The sequence below is a fragment of the Equus przewalskii genome, chromosome 1 (assembly GCF_037783145.1).
Source record: "Equus przewalskii isolate Varuska chromosome 1, EquPr2, whole genome shotgun sequence".
Taxonomy (NCBI): Eukaryota; Metazoa; Chordata; class Mammalia; order Perissodactyla; family Equidae; genus Equus; species Equus przewalskii.
In genome coordinates, this window is record NC_091831.1 from 180,669,952 (window position 1) to 180,692,257 (window position 22,306).

Genomic DNA, 22,306 nt, shown 5'->3' on the forward strand with positions numbered 1-22,306 from the left:
CATTCAGGAAAATTTTAGTGCCTACTTGTTTAACACAATCTTGTAAATGATCCCTCACAAAGGATGTAAAAATCCACACACATCTTTAATGGACTAATTGCGCTTCGCCGCAGTGCTGAGTCCGTAAAAGCTTAATAGTGAGAGAGATGATAGCGTTTTCATCTTAATTTGCAAACATAATCGCCATTCTAAACATCTTTTTGTTTTGAACTTAAGTGCTTATTGACAGCAGAAATTTCCCCCAAACACTAATAGAGTATTTAACATAATTTCATTTATTGAAAGAAAATTCAAGGGAAAATAACATACAGCTATCTGAAACTATTTAGCAGAAGGAAAATGTCAAAAGGAAAAGTAAGTTAAAACTAAACTTTGAGTTCTAAAATGTAACTAATATTCAATATAAATTGAACACAATGTATATTTGATTAAACGTATACATTTAAATATAACTGATGAGACTCAAGAAATAAAAATGATATCCTGGAAATCCAGGACAACAATTAAGAGCAATACAAAAACAAACTGAAACTAACAAGCTAATCCCTATTTCATAGAATTTCCCATCATTTTATTGAAAAATAAGAATACATTTTAGGTCAACTCATGGAAAATTAGTACAATTGAAATGAAATTCAATCAGTTGTAAATATTCCCTTGACAAAACTATTTCAGTTTCTACCCAGAGTTTAACCTCTGCCCTACTCAAAATTTTGAATTTCAATTCTTTAATTTCAATATACTCATGTGGGTTCAGGGTAGTGAAATCACCACTCATAATTTAATAACCTTTATATTAATATATGTCAATAAAGCAGTCCATATACAAACATATGGAATATTTATTTCTCCCTAACTTTCACTTCTGTTTCCAAGCAAACATGAACATATGATGGATTGATTCTGAATTGACAGATTTCACATTAAAACTTCAAGTCTTTAAGCATTACTTTTTCTATGCAATAACATATATATATATATACTTATAAATATTATGGATACTCAGCAACGAACTTTTTATATCAGATTTGGAAAAAAAGTTCTGATCATTCTGTGGTAGCTTTTCTCCTAAGTTGAAGTAGAAAATGCCAGAGACATTGCTTTTTAAAAATAAGCACTAAGAAAACTAATTAAATTGGTTAGCCACAAAGGGAATATTGTAGGAAAGGAACTAGCTTGGGACAGAACCCTATGATTTTATTGTTTTCATAGAAAATGCAATAACTCCTCATTGACATCAACTAGCCAGTTGCAAGAAGAGTACCCCTTCTGCTTTGTGGAGACGCAGGCGTAGCAATTAGTAAGAAGTAGTTGTCAACCAAGAAGAAAAGGAATTTGGAGTAAAAGTTTTCCAGTTTCAATGTCTGTTGAGAGGCCCTGATCTTTGAAAGGCACGTTAAAAAAAAAAAAAAAGGTTTTGATAAAGAACATGCATTCAAGAGAATCCTTTTAAGTCAATCACACCATCAAAATCAGATGAGTCTGTCACCGTGTTTCAAACCACTAATCAAAAACAACCAAACAAGAATAGACCATGAAAAATACCATAGCCAGTTTCACACAGTCTTCAGTCTAGAATTAAATTAATTGTTCTTCAAATTACACTTTTTGACAGATAAGTTTATTACAAAGTCGTTAAAATAAAAATGCATGTTTGGTGAAAAGTTAGTACAGTTGTCATTCATATTTTGTTGTATTTGAAAATATAAAAGTAAAGAATGGGAATATTTTTACTATTTGTAACAAGATGTAACTGACCAGTTGGTTTGTAATTCGGATTATTATAATGATCATAATTCATTGCCATGCCAAAGTCCATGTTTTGATATATGTGAAATGAAGTACCATGAGTTTAGTCTATTGCATGACATTGTGGTGTTCCATGCATCGTTCTAATCTCTTAAAGAAAATTTAACGACAGGCCAAACTTCTAACCTACTAAGTACTATGAATCACATGAAACCAGAAAATATTTTAGATCAGGGATACGTAGCGGTTTGTAATTCACGATGGAACTAAAAAGTAGGTAGCAGGAAAAAAGAAAGCAAGGCTAGGTATGTATATAATATATATAAGAGAAGTCTCAGATTTTCAAAAAGCACAAAGTAAAAGTTACGTTATTTTTAAATAATGCATAGTCAACGAGTATTTCATATAAATCCTAACAAGCTGATGGGGTATCTTTTTCTCACTTTTGAGTTTGATGAAAAGTAATAATATTGGCCATAATTTGGCACTTCTGGAAACATTAGTGAATTTCAACATGTCTAAGAGGCCATGAGTTTTAAGATGCTGCATTATTTTATGTATATCACTACACAGATGCTGCCAATTGTAATTAAAATAGGCCCGCTTGCAGAGATGTTAAAATGTGGAGAAGCAAGCATCTTTGAACTAATGAAACAGAGTAATGTTCCTAACTAATGGTGACTACATGGTATAATCTTTCTCCCCCCAAATTAAATGATCCATTGCCTGATGCCTTCCTATAAAAGAACAGAAAAATATTGGCATCAATCACACTTAAAATATGTTATCAAAAAGGAAAAAGGGGGAGTATGTGGGTCAGTTCAACTCATAATAAATACAAAAAATATGAGGAAAAGGAAGGCAATTGGTAAACAGGGAAGTGCTTCAAAGTTGTCATTATTATTACTAATATTAAAGAAGAGACTACTTAACACGATTAACATTTCACTTATCCCAAATTTCCCGCATTTTTATCCACTTACTTTCAATTAAAGCAACTGAACATTTGATCTGGAGTGAAAAAAACTGATTCTAATTCTGAGTTTGTTGGTTTGTTTAAATGATCCGGAACCCACTTGAGATGCGTATTTTATTACTGTATCAATAAATCTGATTGCTTCGCTGTTCTTCTGATGGCCCCTTTGTTCTTGGCAATCACCTGCAATTTCTCAAAATCTAATCAAAATTAATTTTTGAAGTACCAGCCAGTTCTCATGAACTTCTGAAGAATTGTGTATTCTTACTGTGTGAAAGGTTAGGGAAAGACTATAGTATCTCATGAATGCTTAGCAGTAGGATTGAAACGTTCATCTTCAGGAATTTCTTGTGCAGGCTTACTTAGGAAAAAGGAGACTTGACTGTTTTCCTGGAAAGGACACATGTATATCCAAATATTCTGAATATAAACTTCTTAGTTTTTTGCAAAAGCCTCACTCAAATCAAAGATCAAGGAAAGAAGGCAGCAAGGAGTTAAGCCTCTCTTTAGACCTAAAACATTTTTATTGATATTATCAGCAATGAGTGTGCAGAAGTTCAATTAGAAAGGATGATCCACTCATGCAGGATAGTGGAGATAAACGGTTAGTTGCCACAAAAAATAGAAGCCAAGGTGAAGGAAAATTTAGCAAATATTAAGCTAAGTGCCCCAATATTCTTTACTTTAATCTCTTTGGTTTGATAAAATGACTGTAATTTTGAAAATTTTTCAGTATGCCTGATTTGTTCAAAAAAGTTAGGAAACTCACTTGTTTATTCTTTTTAATTTAAAAGATTTGGTTTAGCTCAATTCTATCACTACCTAGACATTCCAACTGGTCCCCTCTTTAACTGTGAGGATACGCATTAAATTCCAAGTTCTTCTTATCTGTTTCGTATTTTACTTTGAAAGGCTTGACATCTTTTTTTACATCTATTACAAATATAGAAGAGTGCGCCAGGGTGTTCCTATTAAACTTTCTTCCTGCAGACATTAGGGTTTATGAAGCACTGAAGATTTATCCCAGGGCCACAGAACCGATAAATTGTATAACTAGTCTCATTTTCGTGATCAGTGAACATTGCTCAACAAACACACATACAGCTTTTCATACCTTACCTGGAAAGAGGCTTTATTGAACATAGCTGTAAAATTATCTTTTAAGTTGAATTACTGAATTTGCACAAACATTTCTACAGAATTTTTTTAAAAAATCAAGCTTTGTCATTTTTCCACTACATTTTGTTGTGCTTTTTATATTAATATTTGCAAATGTTCTAATTTAATGCTTATATCCCAATTACTTGCATAATCAGTTTTTTTTTAATCCTGGGGTGTTGAAAGAACATATAATAATAATAATAATATTCTTCTTTAGACAAAAGTCTTTTTAAATGAAGTTAAAAGCTGAGATAATTTAAGGAAAAAGATCTTCAAATTTTCATAACCAACAGGTTTAAGTGAAATTTACAATGCGTTGGAAAACTGGCTGGTTAAAGGTATGATTTGTCCTCAGGTAGCTCAAAATCATTTTTACAGGTTTTCGTTTTTTTGTAAAAGTGTTTTTAATCTTGGTAAAATAATAAAATAATATTTCACAATTTGCACAGAGTCTGACTAAAGGGCAGAGGCATACGACCCTCAGTGTTTAGAATAAAGCCAGATTGTTCAGGCCCAGTTCCGCTGTAGAGTTTGTGTGCACTGCAATCATACACATTTTCTTGCTCCCTCTAAAGCTAGGGCCAATTTCATTTCACATGGAGGCGAGAGTAAAAAAATCACTCGTGTGTTTTATCACCTTCTGCGCTAAGTATTATCTTAACCACCTTTTACTCTGGTTGACCCACTTAATAACCTGGAAGAACAAAGCGTTGCTCCCACGTCTGGTCTCAAAGGAAGTGATTTTCTAATGGACAAGAAGCCGAAGGCCATGGCCGTCCAGGAGGTCCAGCAACAAGCAGCTCGTCTGCATGGGCTCACGCAGCAGCTCCGGTCCTTTCTTTTTCAGAAGCGGCTTTGTTGTCTTGCCTGTAATTTGCACATTGAGGCTCTGTAGTTTGTTTAGAAAAAGAGTTTTACACAAACCACTCTTAGCAGTGCAAGCTTCTGAGTTGAAAATTATTCAGGCTTGTTTCATTGAAGGCACTTGGTTTCCATGGCAATTTATAAAAGATGGTGGTTTGGTTTCTTCGTTGGAACAGATGACTTAGTTTGGGTGTTCAAGTGGCCGCAAGCAAACTCCGATAAGCCTGTGTAATATGTAAGCCCAGGTTGAGCCCCTGGAGAGGAGTGCATGCAGAAGGAGACAGCATACATTATCTAGCTGAGCCATGGGGGGAAACAGAATAATCATAAAGGTGGGGTAGGGAGGAACATGAATGTTTTAAATAATTCTGAGTTCGGGTTATTTTCAAGGAAGGGTAACAACCAAAGGTAAAAGGGCCTACATTTATTTAATTCTCTACGTAAAACCTTCTCGAAAGGAAAATAAATGCCAGCTCTTCACATACCCTGTTTACAGTGAGGTTTTTGTTGGCAGGCCATTAGGTTTCCATGGTAACAAGCAAACTATTCATTTGAAACAAAACCAGCCATGACTTTGTGCTTTGACAAGGATTTCTATAGCTCTTTTTTTTTTCCAGAGTTCAACCAGATGACCAGATGACGCTGTAATCTTTTCAGCCACAAAAGCACCTGAAGGTCTCTTCTCTACTCAGGTCAAGATTATCTTTTATATGTTGTTTGGAATAAGTTATACTTCCATGATGTCTTTTTATCCCCAGTGCTTAAAAAAATTTGTTTTTATTATTTTATTTTTGAGTCAGTAGTCAGTAGAGGAATCTTTGGTAGTTTGTTTTTTCAATGTCCATTTACAAAGACTCTTTCTTCATGCCAGTGCCTGGTGAATCTTTTATAGCCTCTGCCAGTATAAGGTCACCTTCGAGGACTTAAGATAGAGATGAGGACGATAACGGGAAAAAGCCATATATGTACTAAAATCCCAACAGCACCATCAACGGAATCTAAAGACAAGGAAAATAAATGCCAAGAAACAGAAACAGGAGCATAAGTATTCCACGTAGCTACCAACACAACTTTGGTGAATTAATAAAACAATTTTAGTATATGGAAAACATTTGTAGAGAACATTTTTGTTGCTTTGTTTTATTTGTCAGCTTCACTTTACAGACAAGTGAAGGAAAATAACTTGAATATACAGTTAGACATTGGATAAAATAAAATTATTTGCAGCTTTTAAATCGATACGATATGCTGTGAAAACTTGTTCAGAAGATGTTTGTGTGATTTGTGGCTGTGCTCCACCTCGAAGCTCTGCTGGCCACAGGAAAGCACGCACAAAGACAAAACTGTCAGAAATCCTAAAAGGTCAGCTTTTTTTCCAATCTTCCAGAAATGCGTAAGCTTAAAGACTGAGAGAACTTGTCTCAATGAAAACTAGGGAGGGATTGTTATGGGTAGAGAAATGAACTACTGCAAATAGTGGATTATATCTGTTTATATACTTATTGGATCAGTCCAATATCTATAAATTGGGTAAATAATTATCTCTTCAGTGTAGTTTTTAGAAGCTCTATGAAGTCCATTCTAACTAAAAAGTCCCTTCCACCGATCTGCCTTGAGATTCCTGCTGCAGCTGGTATTTCATTAAAGCCTCTTGGAATGCACACCTCACGTAGGAGGGCTAGCACGGGGAAACCCAGCAGCTCATTAACCTGGCTCCAGTGACAGAATGGCTCTCCCCTGAGAGAGAGCTGGCTCTTGAAGATGAGACACAATCTCAGCTTTGGCTGGTGTGGCCACAGCACCAGTTACTGCCTGAGAGGTTGGGAGCCCTCAGGAAGAGGCTTTGGCTTCCAAGCTGGTTTGTACTTAGAAATCAGCGTTCATGTAATATTCGTCAAACACTGTTCGTCAATGAACTTACTGAGTTAAATAGACACGAATGTAACAGAATACTTTCCTATACCGAAAAGAATATTTTTGTTCAATTAGCATTGTTTCCCCTGATTTGAAGAGGCTAAATAAAAATACCTCCAATACATATAGATATATCCTATTTAAAAGAGCCGCACAGGGGCTGGCCCCGTGGCCGAGTGGTTAAGTTCACGCGCTCCGCTGCAGGCGGCCCAGTGTTTCGTTAGTTCGAATCCTGGGCCCGGACATGGCACTGCTCGTCAGACCACGCTGAGGCAGCGTCCCACATGCCACAACTAGAGGGACCCACAGCGAAGAATATGCAACTATGTACTGGGGGGCTTTGGGGAGAAAAAGGAAAAAAAATAAAATCTTTAAAAAAAAAAAAAAAAGAGCCGCACATTTCTCTGGATTTGGTAGTTTGAGAGAAGAAAGTGGATGATGACAATTCTCTGTTGGGTAATAATAATCCCAGTGGGCTTTCATGGTCAGTTCACTGCAGCTCCTCTCCCCACTTCTGCTTTCTCCTCTCAGCAGTAAATTATGTCCTCTTGCTTCCTCATTTGTAAAGTTTAATTCACTTTACTGAATTTAATTTATAATAGTTTTCAGTGATTAAATTATCAACAAGTAAAAATTCTTTAAAAGATGTTACTATAATGTTACTGTCACTGATTCGAGTCGTGACATTCAAAAGAAACCCTATTCTCCTCTGGGGAGACGCATGCTTTTCTGTGCATTTGACAAGCCTACTTCATTTGGGTAGAGCTACTGGTTTTCTAAAGGAAAATGAGCCAGACACAGGGAGAAATTTCTACTAAACGTGTTACTTGCAATGCTGTGTAATGACAAGAAGGTGAAAACTATGAGAAAAATGGCTCATTGTTATACTCAATCATAGTTTTTGTCTTTTTACAATGCTTAAAAATGGAGTCAATTCAGTCCATGTGAGCAATCACTGGGTGGTTGTACAAATTTGACTTTCAACATCTAGACTGACATAATTTCTCACTAAATATATGCAATTAACAAAGACTCTGATTTGCTCTAGACTTACATAAAATGGATCTCCGTGCTTCTTTTATATGTGCTAAATAATTGATGATTTATTTATGTAAATTTAGCTTGACTGATAACTCTTTATATGACTACAAAATTAAAGATTCCAGATGGGCCGATTAAAATCCTTCAATCGCACGATTTTTTAATAGAAATGCTTTTAGATTTCTCAACTTCAAATGGATAATATGGAGATGAGCCTTTTAAGAAGCAGCCCAACACATACTTACGATGCTTTTTGGGTTATTTATCATTTTTTATTTACATTTCTTTTATTAAAAAATGGATTTTGGTGAAAATATAAAATTTGAAGATATCATTAAACCATAATATTCAAACCAGAGTAAAAACTGAAACCAAATTACTAAACAAGATTGTGGTGCCGGTCAAAGATTAATTATACTAGAAAAACATAAGGCTACTCCATTACTTAATATATATACTAAGGCTCTTCACAATACTGAATTTTTTTAAATGGTTAGCCAAATAGTTGTTAAAGGGGTTGAATATGTTTCTTGGTTGGCTAGGAAACATATTCATAAACTATTTGGGGGAATAAAAACAGCTATGGCTATATAAACATGTGCTGAGTATACAGAGATTAGCCAAATATTTTAATAAAAGTAAAAAAATCCTCTGCAATTAATAACATAAATTTAAAACATTTTAAAATCTTAATTAAAAGTCAAAGCGTGCTTGCCTTGCACAGACCTCAATCAGAATTACTTTTATTTTATCTTAGGTCAAATATGCCTACAGTTGAATTTAATACTTTGGTTTTAAAATAGCTTCAAAATTTTGGGATCCCATATATAAAAAATTTGTAAACAAACTAAAAATAAATGTTTTTTTAAATTAGAATACATTAATTTAATAGTAATTACGTTACTCTAACATCAAAACAATCCAAGAAGAGACACTTACTCTTAGTCGTCAGGTCTTGCTTTGCACATTCTCCTTCTGCAATTGACACATCATCAATGGCAATGTCACCTTCTATGCCGGGACCTCGAATACCTTCAAAGATGAGCTACAAACATGAATGAAACAAACCTAAATGTAGAGCTTTGACTTGCAGATGAATCTCTACTGAGAAACTGAGGAGCCATAGCTAAAACTGTCAACAATCCTGCCACCTTTTCTTCTAGATGTTCTTCAAGAGTGTTACTTGCAAAAAACATAAACTTTCTTAAGAAAACCAATAATGGCATCTTCTTTGCATATTGGTAGTTTTTCACATCAAAGCTCCATGTTGATTTTAAAACAAAATTAAACTTAATTGGATGATACAATAAAAGCAACAACTACAAATCTTATCACTTTTGGTTTTCAGGGGTAAGGAAAAATTTTTATTTGAGCAGTCTTTCTCTGAAATAGATTTCCTCCAATTTTCTCTAAACATACTCGTAACACTGGTTTTCCAGAAATATTTTAAGAAATCAATCAGTCCTGGGTTCTTTATAACAGTTTTATGTTTACTGAAGCCCAGAACAAGGGTTTACTATCTCTGAAACTGTTTGATCTCTTGCAAATACAGTGACTAAGTTCCTCATATTCCCCAGATGTTATGATTTACCTCTATTATTTCACTTCGACATCTTATTTTTAAACATTTGAAGATATTTATGGGTCTATTTATGTTGAGTGTTTAGTAGCTGACCTTTGAATTTCCAGTATCTAGAACAACGGTTGGCACTGAGGCTAGATACATAAGCACTGAAGGAACAGTGAATGAAGTCATTCTCCCTGCACTACTAAATTCTGGAAACAAGGACAATATAAGGACATTTAGCAAATTTTTATTATTTCATTTTTACAGAAACAAAACTCTTTTAGAATTTTCTCCATAACCCCCAATTATTACTTGCTTCCAGCAAAACCTTTCAATCTTTTTGATACTAAAAGGTAACCTATGCATTTAGTGATTATATTCCCAGAAAAAATGTCTTCATGTCAAAATGAAATATCTAGTTTGGTCTTCCAAAGAAAAATTAGCTTAATGACGAGCTGTTTCCAACATCAAGCTGACGTGTGCATTTTTATAGAATTTCTAGCCTTATTTCATTGCAACAATTGAGAGTGAAATTGTATTTTTATGAATGCTAAGATTTTTCATTTTGTTTTTGTCTTTGAAAATATCTTAACATGGCTCCTTAAAGGCACATTTGTGGCTATTTTCAGAGAATTTAGGCCACCTTCAAGAAGTTGATCCATCATTCTCTGACATGCTATCATACTTTATCAATTGACATCTCTAAGTAGTAAACAGAGGTATTCATTTTCAACTTTTATATTGAGTCCCTGTCCCTCACTTAGAGTCCATAAGAATAACAATAATTTTCATGATTTGATAGGAGAAAAAGCTTTGACAAGTTTTTATTACTACATTTAATTTGTGGTGAGAGGGTTTCCTGCCTACCTATGTTGAGATAAGTATGTTAATAAAGAGTGTCCAAAACCATTCCTTTGAAAAGCATCCAAAATGTCCTGTATCACTGAAGCCAAAATAAAATGGCAGGCCAGAGTTAAAATATTTGGAATTAAGCTGGCAGTATATGAATTCTCAGTCCCCTCAGATGGAATCCATGATGAAGCTTTAGAGCTTGGCTGCATGGAAGGAATGACTTGCTCTTGAGTCAGGGTGGTGGTTTGGAAGGTATTTGGAAAGTGGCTAAAAAGCCCTCAGAAGACTGTTTAAGTCACAAGAGTGAGGATTCAAAAAAAAGAAAAATCAGTGATATAAACATTCAAGTGCACTGAATATGGAAAAGGAGAAGTCATTTTAATATTCCATGCTATCATACAACATTATTTAACCACTACCCTATTGTTATTGTCAGACATTAAAATTATTTTCAGCTATTGTGAACAAGGCTGAGATGAACACATTTCATGTAATTATGACAGACACTTATTTAGAACACATGGTTCTTTAAGATCATGATAATTTCCTCCATCAGCACTCTGTCTGTAAGAAGGCGTTGCCTTTTTCCTAACCATGGGGTTTTAAGTCCTTTAGGTATTTTTCTTTTTGTGATATGCACTGCTTGCCTGGTAGAGAATCTACATTAGAATAAATCAATGGCTACTCCAGCCTTGGTTTCAGGCACGTGATGCTGAGTCTTCTCTCCTGAAGATAACAACATCGATAGAATGTTATCTTGGAGAAAGTCAGAACTCAAAAGACTAAGGCATATATGAGTCTGATTCTACAAAATCCAACATTTTCCACTCTTCCCACCAGACTGATACTCTATCAAAACAAAGCGGAATGCTGTCATCACAAATTTTCCTTTTATGCAGTTTTAAAAGAATGAATGGAATGAAGTGCAGATTTCTGCCTCCCAGTCAAGTTTAATTCTGGAGTGAAGCAGGAATAAGAGAGTATGAGTCAGGAGAATTTGGTATGGTAAAGAGGAAACCTCCTCAGTCATCAAAAGTTTTAATTTTAAAAGATGGCGTGAGAAGGGACAGGGAGTAAATACTGTTGTGGAGTAGCTGCAGGGTTTGCAATGTAGCTGTGGCAAAGATACAGGGATTGCCTTCCCAGATGCTTTGTGTGGGAAGTGAGAGGTTGGGGAGAAGGCTAGTAAGGGTAGATTAGAATATTCTGCACCTGCTCACACTGGAAATTTAAACAGATGAAGCTGAAGTCATAATCCTTTCATTGGATGCTGGAGAAACAGGCTGCGGAGTACATGGGTTTTCCGTCTTAGCTATGTACTGGTGAGTAGATCATAAAATTATCCACAATTTTTCTTATTTAAAGTAAACAATTATTGTTCCTTAGTAAGTTCTTGTTCCCTGGAGGTAGGTGTCAATATCAAATAATGGGGTTATTTTAAAAATAAAAACTAATATGTGTAAATCACGAATATCATTCCTGAACTTTTCAAAGCTGCTTTCCCCAGAATGATCCTGCCATTGCTCAAAGCATTTCAAAACTCCTGTCACTGACTTTAAAGTATTAAATGCTCCTACTTTTCCTATTAATTTTCTTTTCCTTCCCTTCCTTCTGCTCCCTGTGCAGCTTGATCAAAACACAAGGTCAGACCTAGTCTTGTGCTAAAGACAAACGTCCTAAAGCAGAGAGGTTGTGAAGGATGCTGCCATCCTTCTCTCGTGGTCAGACTGAGAGGGAGTGTTGGGAGCATTTTGGGGCAGACATCAGAGTGTAGACTGACTGATGCAATTCAATATGTATGCTGCTGCTTGCTGGCAATATGTTGACAGTAAGCGTGTAGTTGGCTGAACAGCAAAAATATTAATCAACATAAGTCAAACTGTCATGTGTCCAGAGGGCTGCCTGTATCTAGAACATTCTCTCATATGAATACTTCATCCCTTGGTGATCCTGAATGAATTAAGTGTTACAGTAATAAAAGTTGGCTGATTTGTAAATCTCTTATTTCCATTTATTTATATGAGTACAGATAATACAATCTGTCACTGAATAAAGCAAGCTGATTACTTTCCACATAAGCATAGCAGATGTTTTAGATGCAGTGTGGAAATAAGACAGAGAATTAGAGGTAGTTATTCCTAGGATGATAAAAATAATTTCTGATAATCAAATTCTAGGTACACCCTAGATACAATAAGTGTTTTTAATATTTATTTGTAATCTTATGATGATAGGGAATCCAATCCAGTAGATGAGAGAAATACCGCAGTCTTCCTCAGGGTCCTATTTGAACAGGAAGAAAGGTCCTGTTCTGTATGCTTGTTTGCTTCCTGTTAATTTCCATAGCACTCTTGCTATTAAGATAGAGATTGTTTTTTAACTCACAGTGACTCTCACAAAGAAATATAAATTGCATTGTTCTATTTATGCTCCAAACTCCAACTACAATTATATTTCTGAATTATTATAACAAAATTTCGTAGATTCTAACAGAGTCATAAACGGCTTCTAGACTAAGACCTGGAGGGCTACTTTATCCTTTGTATTGTTTTCGACTGTGAGGTAGAGCACAGAAATAAAATGCATAGGTAATCAATTTAAACAATGTACCTTGGCCAAACGTTCAAGTGTTTATAAAAATAAATCCTCGGTGACAAACATCTTTCTCTCAAATATAAAAAGGAAAAACTATAAGGATTTGTTATGGTGTATCTCAACTTGGAAGACATGATCTGTATGCAATGAAAAAATCTGAACTATATTCACTAGGAGAAGAAATGCTCTGTAGTTTAATGGGCTCACTATGTCATATTTTTATGAAGTACCATCATAATTCTGACTACTGTTTCACCACAGAAACAAAACTATGTTCCCTTCCTCATTAGTACTTCTGAAATGCATTTGATTTAATTGTCATGAAGCAGGAATTATTGGCATGTGGATACTCAGGGCGAAAATGTTGAAGTTTAGGTCTCCTAAAAGAGGGTTCAAATTATGCAAAACCTGTTCTTCACACACAGTCATGTTGATATTATTTAAAATACTTTCCCTTAACTGAAGTTTAAAATTTTAACGTTTTCACAGTGTGTGCGTGCAATTCAGCAAACTTAATATGCAAGAAATACTGCATAATCATAAAATTACCTCTTGGTAGGTAAATTCAAGTGGAAATTTGTAAAAATGTATGTGGACTTCTGCATTAGAATTACACCACACAAAATTATTTCAGTTCATCGAATTACATCCATTATAATGCTTTAAAGCATACAGATATTGATGTCAGTATAGAGAGAGAGATATAGACGATGCTATGAGAGCTTGTGTTCAGATATAATTTCTCAGTGAGGGAGATAGAGTTTACATGCAGTACTATAAGCAATGTAGATGGAGGAGTTAAAGAATACAGTGCCCTTCTGAGGATCTGACTTCAACGTTAACGGTGCCTCTGCAAATCCTCACATCACATTTTCTTCCCGACGAGATAAATCGCTACTGATTATTATTGCCAAGGCAGACCCAAAGCTTAGAACGCAGTTTGAAAACTGACCGTCAACATTGCTTGGAAAAACTTCATAATAGAAATAAATTTGAAAATAGCTATTAACATTAATAATTTTACCTTTATTTTATTAGTGGTTCAGCAAATAATTGAACTATCCTTAAGCATTACAGAAGAGACTGGAAGAAAGGGAACATAATAAACCAGGTGGGTAGCCGTAGGTTTTTCCCTGGGGAAACGATACAAATATTAACAGTGAGTTTAACTTTACAAGACTCTGCCAATCCAACTGGCTGGATGTCACTTGGTTGTCAGAGCTTCTAATCTGAAATAATAAAATTAGATTTTGACTGTTGGCAAAGACAGAAAGAAGTAGCTCACATTGTGAATGGCAACTGGAAAATGTTTTCAACATTACTTTAGGAACCATCATCAAGTCCTCATAACTGCTCTGAAATTTGGCTTAGAATGCCAAATATGTATCTATGGGAGCAGGTGATGTCTACTAAGGAGGACAATATTTTCCAGATTATTATCAGTAGTAACTAGGTAAAGATAAAGGCAGGATGATGGAATGAGAGCATTACGATCTCTTTTCCAATCTCTGTTTAATATTAAGGATTTGTGCGATTTAAAATAAATTGTCTTGAAACCTATTTCCAAATGTTTAAATGAGGATTGAAGAGTAGAAGAGCTCCACAATTCCTTTCACCTATAAGTAAAAAAATGTAAAGACAGTATTTCATGTCTCATAGTGTTGCTATACTGTTCCCATGGAAAACATTTAGACTATACTATGAAAGAAGTAAAGTGTTAAAAAGAACAGCTAAATATTATTTTGGTTAAGAGATAAAATACAAGTGACATTCTAAGACTAACATATTAATTTTACTTTTATGGAAAATTTTCCCTAACCCTTCCAAATCCAGCAAAACATATCTTCATCATGAGCACTGATCATGCTCAATTAGTTCTCGAAAAAAAGCCCCAAAAGAAATTTCGGTAGGATAAAACTTCTATTTGCCCTGAAAAGTACTACACAGTAGTTTTATTTTCAGCTAAGCAAACTAATCGGACACACTCAAACAAAAGATTTTGCAAGTGGTTGTTTATTAAAGGGTTTATGAATCAAACTGATTTAAAGGCATGTAACTCCAAACAAGTAAAGCAACATAAGTGTCAGTTTAAGAGAGGCTCAAAATCACTTATATCTCATTTAAAATTCCAAGAGGTAAGAGATATCCTTTGCACTTGAATTAAAGACATCCCAGAATGCCGCAAAGCTACATTTGAATAATATTAACACTTCGCACAACTTACTTTATATGGTAATATATTCTGTACAGTTGCTTTCCTGGTAGGCATTACATACCAAAGCAAGTACTTTTGAAAAGCTTGATAGGTTATAAATGATTTTTGAGTAAAAAATACTTCGTTTGAAAAGAGTTCAAAACAACAAGAAACTCAAAAACAAAACACAATAACAAGAAAAAAATGGGGTAAGATGATGTAGTTTCTGTTTCATGTTTCCTTCAACAGTTAAGATTATGAAATAAAAGAATGTCCCTAGCCAGTGGACCTAGAAGTATGTTAAAGAATGAAAGAACATAGAGATCCAAAATAAAAATATGATTTTATTTATCTTTACTTTTCAATGATAATTTAAGTAGCTTAGAAATGCATTGATTCAAAATCTTTACTTTTGAATTTGCTTTCAGCCAAGATAGAGGAACAGGAAGGTGATCTATCCTCCCATCTGAAACACCAAATAACTGAACAAAATATACGAACAATGGTGTTCAGGGCACTAGACAGGTAATGAAGAAAGGGATCCCGAGAGGTGAGAATCAGACAAGCTGTGCCCTCTGACTGCCCCACGTCCCATTTATAGACCATGGTGCAAGGAGAACAGAGTGAAGTCTGACAGGAAACCTGAGTTGAGCAGATGGAGCTGAAAGTCCAAGGCGTCCATGCTAGCAGGAGGAAGCAGGGCAGAATAACAGCAACGAAAGGGTTAGAGAGCTGCAGAGGGCGCCCCTCAAGTCTTCAGCCAAGTACTGATCAGGATATGAAAGTGAGGAAACTACCCAAGACCTGGGAAAGACCCAGAGGGACGCAAATAAGGAGACGGTGCCCAGCTCACACAGGACTTGGAAAACCTCTTAATTCAAGGGGCATTGGGTAGAGTACTCAGTACTCAGAAGACTTTTGCCTTAGCGGTGAGAAATACTTAGCCCTATACCAAACATGCTCTAGTCTCACCTAACAAATCTTAACAGCAAGACCAAAAAACATGAAATGGGTTCCAAGTAACTTAACTACATCCCCATAAAAGTTCAAGAATATGTACAGAAACACAAAAATATCCAGCACCTATCAAGGTGAAATTGACAATGTCTGACATCCATAATGGCTTGTAATGAAGAAAAAAATCCATCAACCCAAAGCAACCAAGAACTCATGCAGATGTTAGCATGAGCAGACAATGACATTAAGGCAATCATTATAACTGGATTTAATAAGTTCAAAACATTACCTAGAGATATGGGAAATATTTTTTTTAAAGTCAAGTTGAACTTATAGAGATGAAAAGTACAATGGCTGAGATGAAAAATATATTGAATAGGATTGAAGGCAGATTAGACATTGCAGAAGAAATGATTAGTGAATGTGAAGACAGAATAGAAACCATCCAAAATGAAACAGAAATAGAAAACATTTTAGAAATTAAAAAGCATCAGTGAGCTGTGCACACCTTCAAGGGGGCTTATATATGTGTAACTGGATTCCTCAAAGGAGATAAGGGAGAGGAAAAATATTTGAAGAAACATTAACCAGAAAATTCTTGAATTTTATAAAAACTGTAAACCCACAGACCCAAGAAGTTCAATGAACCCCAAGCACATGAAAAATGAAGAAAACTACGTAAAAGCACACCATAGTCAAATTTCTCAAAACCAGTGATAAAGAGAAAGTCTTAAAAGCAACCAAAGAAAAGAGGTGAAAAGAATTCATGTTCAGGAGACCCACACTGTAATGAATATTAAAGGAAGTCCTTCAGGCAAAATAAAATTTGATCTACAAAAAGGAACAAAAAGCTCCAGACATGAGAATCACTTTGGGCACCAACTACATAAGCCAGTCTGATTTCTCAGTTGGAATGAGGACAAGAGCTGATTATAGTGAAGAGAGAAGTTCTCCAAGATTTGGATCGTTATAAATAAAGCTTTATTCATTTGAACATTTTTGTACACCAGTTTTTGTGAATTTAACACATAAATCCCCGAGGCTACAGAAAACCTGTCATTTGTGGTGAATTGTAAAAATGTTCTGCTCTGAATCTATAGTGACCGCAAGCTTCCTAGTAACAAAAGACTATCACACATCTTGAAATTCCTCCTTTTAATCAACAATTGTGGGAATAGGATGCAAGGGACTAAGATGGGCCAAATCACACAGAAAGGCAACTTCTTTCTCTAAGACTGCAACATCACACCTGGAGCTGGCACTCTGCCTCTTGTTTCTTTCCCCTGTGAAACCCCTCTCATTACTTATGTCCAGGTGGATATTCCCTTCAGGATTCTCTCTGTTGTAACATCCTGAACAAAGAACCCATTCACTTGCACAAACAAAACAAAACAAAATCTATACTCTTTCTAAAGTGAAAAATGATAGAATAAAAGAACCATTTGAATAAATTGTATAATAATTTAATATCTTTCTGTATATCATTCAATTAATTCTGAACAGTGAAATAACTTTAGCTAAGACAGTGGTTTTCCCAATTTCCTTACCACCTTGTGCAAATGTCTCAAGAGTGGACACTCTCTGTAATAACCATCCCACTGGATTCAACCTGCTTCCAGTTTGAGTTTCACTGTCTAAATTCTGTGGGCACCGAACTTTCCTGGATCTCATTCCTTTTAACTTTAAAAAATACTACTGAGGATGACACTCCTCTTCCACGAATCATCCTAATGATTGGTTAGTCTTTTAATTGTTCCATCCTTTAATCACTGTTCTGATGTGTACACTGTTCCCTGGGAGGATCAACCACTCTCAGTGTTAGGGAGCACAAACAGTCTGATGACTCACAAATATGTATGCCCCAAAGCTTCAGATAAACATACACAACCACCTTCTGAACATCTTTAAAAGGATATTCCGCGGGCATATTACATTAACACGTCCAAAACCATATTCACCCCTGACGCTTGTTTCTTTGCTTCTTTTTGTTATTTGTGCTAATGTGTAGCACAAGCATTACCAAAGATTTTCTAGTTAGAAATTTCTTAGTCATTTATGGCTACTACCCAAATTCCCAACATAAAAACGTTCTGCTAGTTTTTACACTTAAATATATCTTGAAATCATCCACTTTTCTTTATACCACTTCCCTAGTTTGTCCCTTCAACATCTTTAATGTGGACTTCACAATGGTGTTGACAAATAAAAATGGCAAGCAACAGGATATATTGGAGAATATGAGGAAGCCATTTGGTATAAACCTAATTCGGCCTGACCTTGTCTTTCCAAAAGGGCCTGACCGTGGCTGTTGAGCATGCATTGTGTATCTGCTTTAGATATTCCCTATGGCAAGAACAAAGGCCCTTGAGATAAAGGTGCAACTTCCCTCCCCTCCCAACGTTGGCATCTCCTTAAGGATTAAGCATTTTTCCTTAGGCTAGAAACTGATTGCTGCGCTCACCTGTGACTGCCCAGCTTGAGACAATAGACTTGCCTCCTGCTACGCCCTCCGAGACAGCAGACCCACTACCTGCTGTGTCCATCAAGCGCTGTGCAGACAGGGCAATCTTGTGACTATTGTGGGAGGGACATTTCAATCATATGTGAAACGTCCTGTTTGGGGGTATATAACCACTCTGTATACCTCACTTCTTTGGTGCCCTTTCTTCCTTTGGGAAGAAAGGCCCTGGGCCATGGTCCTCAGATTTAAGCTCAGAATAAACACACAAATTTTCATTTATAGATTGGTTATGGATTATTTTCCTCAACAGTGTCCTAACTGGTTTGCCAGCCCCTTTTCCCACTTTGAACCAGTCTTCTGTACAACAACCTGAGTGATGTACCACGTCATCCTCTGAGTAAAATCTTTCAGTGACTCCCCATTGCCTAAGCTTCTTAGGTTCCTTAACCTCAGCTCGCACCAGTCTTTGATATCTTTTTATGAACCAAATTCCAGATAAATGTCTTTCTGCTTTTCTGGCACATCCTGTGGTATACGACCCTAATCTCTGTTCACTCAGAGCTCTGCTGCAATAGCAATAGTAGCCCTTTCTCTGCTTTGCAATCCCTCTCTTTAGTTCAAGTTTCACCTCACACAGTAAGCTCTTCTTCACTCTCCCCCATACTCTTCTCGTTGGTGAGCTGTGCTCATGGAACCTGGTGCATATCTGTTACTGCAATTATCACAGGATGCGATGTATGTGTTTAGATGTGTATATTTACCAATCTGAGGTAAACAATCATTTTCAAATATTCATACTCAGCAATGGCGCACAGTAGTAGCTCAAAAGTATTTATTGAACTGTTGCCTATGATAATAAATGATTATCCTGAAGGTGCTCAATAAATATTTATTTAATTGGTGTCTATGGCAATAAGAGATTATCCCGAAGGAAACATTAATATAACTATTCTCTTAAATACCTATCGTATGTGTATTTGATTTAATAATTCCGTGTTGGTGAGGCAGTCATGTGGGAAGCAAGCCTATGTCTAGAACATGAACTTTTGAGAAAGAAAGGCTCTCTCATGCCTATTAGGTGTGTACACTTCAATATTAAGGTTACTTTTATCAGCAATGCTTTGCAGTCGTGCCCTCCCAGTTTAACTTGGTTTAATGACATGTTGCGATAGATTCAGTTTTCACAGTTGTATTTTCCTTCATAGAAACAAAATGATTCCCAGAGATTATTTGAGCTGCTTTTAAGTATTTGTAGATAATCAGCTAGTCTTACTCCATTATTCTTTACCACTGTGAACAACTGTGTGCATTTTTATCATCCTGGTTAGTAGTGCAATTTCTAAATCAAAGCTATTAGAATTTTATAGAATTAGAGAATTTTATAGATTGGATTCTGATTAAAGGACATTCCACCAATTAAAAACTAGTATAACTGGAGATGTCTGATTTTCCATGAAATGCATCCAAGAAATCACCAGTAGGAAAAAAGAACCCTCTCAACCTGAGTATGTAATATACATGTATTACAGATAGTTATTAAAATCACTAAAACTACATTATTTTCTCCACTGAAATAGTTTCATGAAATACTGTCTCTAGCCATGATGGCCACTGTTATGGTCATTAAAATTTCTATCAGATACTTGCAGGTACCTCTCTTAATTCAATACAAGCCTTACTTCTTTTTAAAATAAAAACAAAGAAAAATAACTTGTTTAAAGTTCTCTGACTTTGATAATCAAAGTGATAAATTATTAAAATGGCATTACCTTGAAGGGACACATTTTGCCAAAACCTATAAAATTCCATCAAGTAAAATTCAAACAGATTGAGAATTGATTAGCCTGCTTCCATTATTATAAGAACCTATGTTGTTTGTCTTCAGAGAACAAAATGAACCATGCGATTTTATAGAAATGGATTGCCTTTTCTCCAGGCAAATCATTTGAATTTCGATAGATTATTATTCAAACATATCAGTTGATAGATGTTAATTAATAAAGGAAAAGGGCATTTTCTCTTTTCTAAAGCAGCTTTTAGAACTAAAGAGAAAATTATGTGATTTTGTGATGCTCATATCACAGAATTTCTGAATATTCATATTCTAATGTTTGTTCAAGGCCTGCCTTTTACATCACGCTCATGTGCAGGAATCTATGTGCAGAAATGATTGTGCTTTTCTTACCTGAAATGAAGTGATTGGATATATGTTAACATGAGCCTCATTCCATCGTTGTCCTTTATTCCCACTTGAAGACCACAGTGGATTCTCTATCGTTGTCTGCCCTTTCAATCGTAGATAAACATTTAAAACACCTGAAAATAACAATGAAAGTTTATTTTGTATATTTGCTTTTGCTTCAAATTTGCTTCTCCTTGATCACACACTTGTAAACTTTTAAAAATGAAATTTCGCAGAACACTCTAGTGTTCCCTCCTGGCCTCTGCTCTCATTTCCAATCTTGCTCTGACATTCGGCACGTGCGGCAGGCCTCCAAAGATAATGGAGTCCCAATCCTTAGAGCCTGTGAACGTTATCTTATATGACAAAGCAGGCTCTGCACAGGTGATTAAGTTAAGGATCTTGAGATGGGGAGATCATTCTGTACTTTCTGGGTGGGTCCTAAATGTAATCACATACATCTTTATAAGACGGAGGCAGGAGATTTGATACAGAAGAGAAGAAGGTCATGTGAAAGAAAGAGAAGATGCTACACCGATGGTTTTGAAGATGGAGAAAGGAGCCACAAGCCACATATAGGCAGCCTCTAGAAGCTAGAAAAGACAAGGAAATGGATTCTCCGTTAGAGCCTTCAAAAGGAACCGGCGCTGCTGACACCTTCATTTTAGCCCCAAATACTCCTTCTGGATTTCTGTCTTCCGGAACTGCAAAGCAATATATTTGTGTTGTTTAAGCCACAAAGTTTGCAGTAACTTATCTGCTACAGTGGCAACAAGAAACTAAGATAGTATGTAATCATGTACTGACTGACCTGCTCAGTCCAACTCTACTGTGTTGTCTTATATTATCAATTAACAGCTCTTTTGCAATTTACTTTTCACCTAAGTCTCATTTCTCTTCTAAAAGAATTATTTGAAGATAAAATGAGCTTAGCTTTGTCTCATGATTTGATATATCTCTCTCAACAGTTTCATGCCCTGCTCATAGTAATAATAGCATAGTGATAATATTAATACAATATATGTTGAACACTTACTCCAGATAAGGAATTAATCCTCTCAACAATCTTGTGAAGTACCTACTATCATCCCCCATGTTATAAATAAGAAAACTTAGAGTGGTTAGGTAATTTGCCCTACGTCATACGGTAAGAAAATAGCAGAGGGAGGATGCGAGCCTAGAGAGTTTCAAAGTCTGATATCTAAATCACGAGGCAATCAGTATTTTAATAGGTAAAATTTAAAAAATCAACTTTATTGAGGTATAATTTACATACAATTAAATTCTGTCACTTTAAGTATATTGGTCAATAACTTTTGATTGATATATACTACAGTGTAAGCACCACTCGATCAAAATAGAGAACATTTCCATCTCCCCAGAAAGCTCACTCATCTTCCTTTGCAGTTAATCTTCACGGGCCCTGTTCCTATGCCCGGCAACCACTCATCTGACTTCTTTTACTGACTGATGATTTTTGCTCCTTCTGGAATTTCATATGTTTTTGTGTGTCTGGCTTCTTTCCCTCAGCATAACTTTTGTTACATTCAACTATGTTATTGTATTAGTCTTTTTAAATTTGGTATTTAGTTCATTTACATTCATTGTAGTTGTTGATATGTTTGGAATTAAGTATACCTTCTTGTCATTTGTTTCCCACTTGTCCTTACTGTTTTTTATTCCTCTGTGGCTCCCCCTCTTCCTTCTTTTCATGTGACCAAATTTTCTTTTTTTCTTTTTAGATTTCAATTTATTTTCTCTACCTATTCTTGAATCTCTCTCTTTTTATTATG

At 35.5% G+C, this 22,306-nt stretch overlaps 1 protein-coding gene across 6 annotated transcripts in view; it reads right to left on the reverse strand.

Moving 5' to 3' along the window:
• Positions 1–1,396: 1,396 nt before the first annotated feature.
• The window catches only part of MDGA2 (MAM domain containing glycosylphosphatidylinositol anchor 2), a 783,360-nt gene continuing 762,450 nt past the window's right edge, over positions 1,397–22,306 (reverse strand). For all 6 annotated transcript variants that reach the window (XM_070630080.1, XM_070630101.1, XM_070630087.1 and 3 more), the window contains 3 exons: positions 20,517–20,647; positions 8,645–8,750; positions 1,397–5,748 (listed from right to left, as the gene is read on the reverse strand). In XM_070630080.1, the coding sequence (XP_070486181.1) occupies positions 5,660–5,748; positions 8,645–8,750; positions 20,517–20,647 (326 nt within the window). In that variant the 3' untranslated portion in view covers positions 1,397–5,659. The remainder of the gene's footprint in view (positions 5,749–8,644; positions 8,751–20,516; positions 20,648–22,306) is intronic.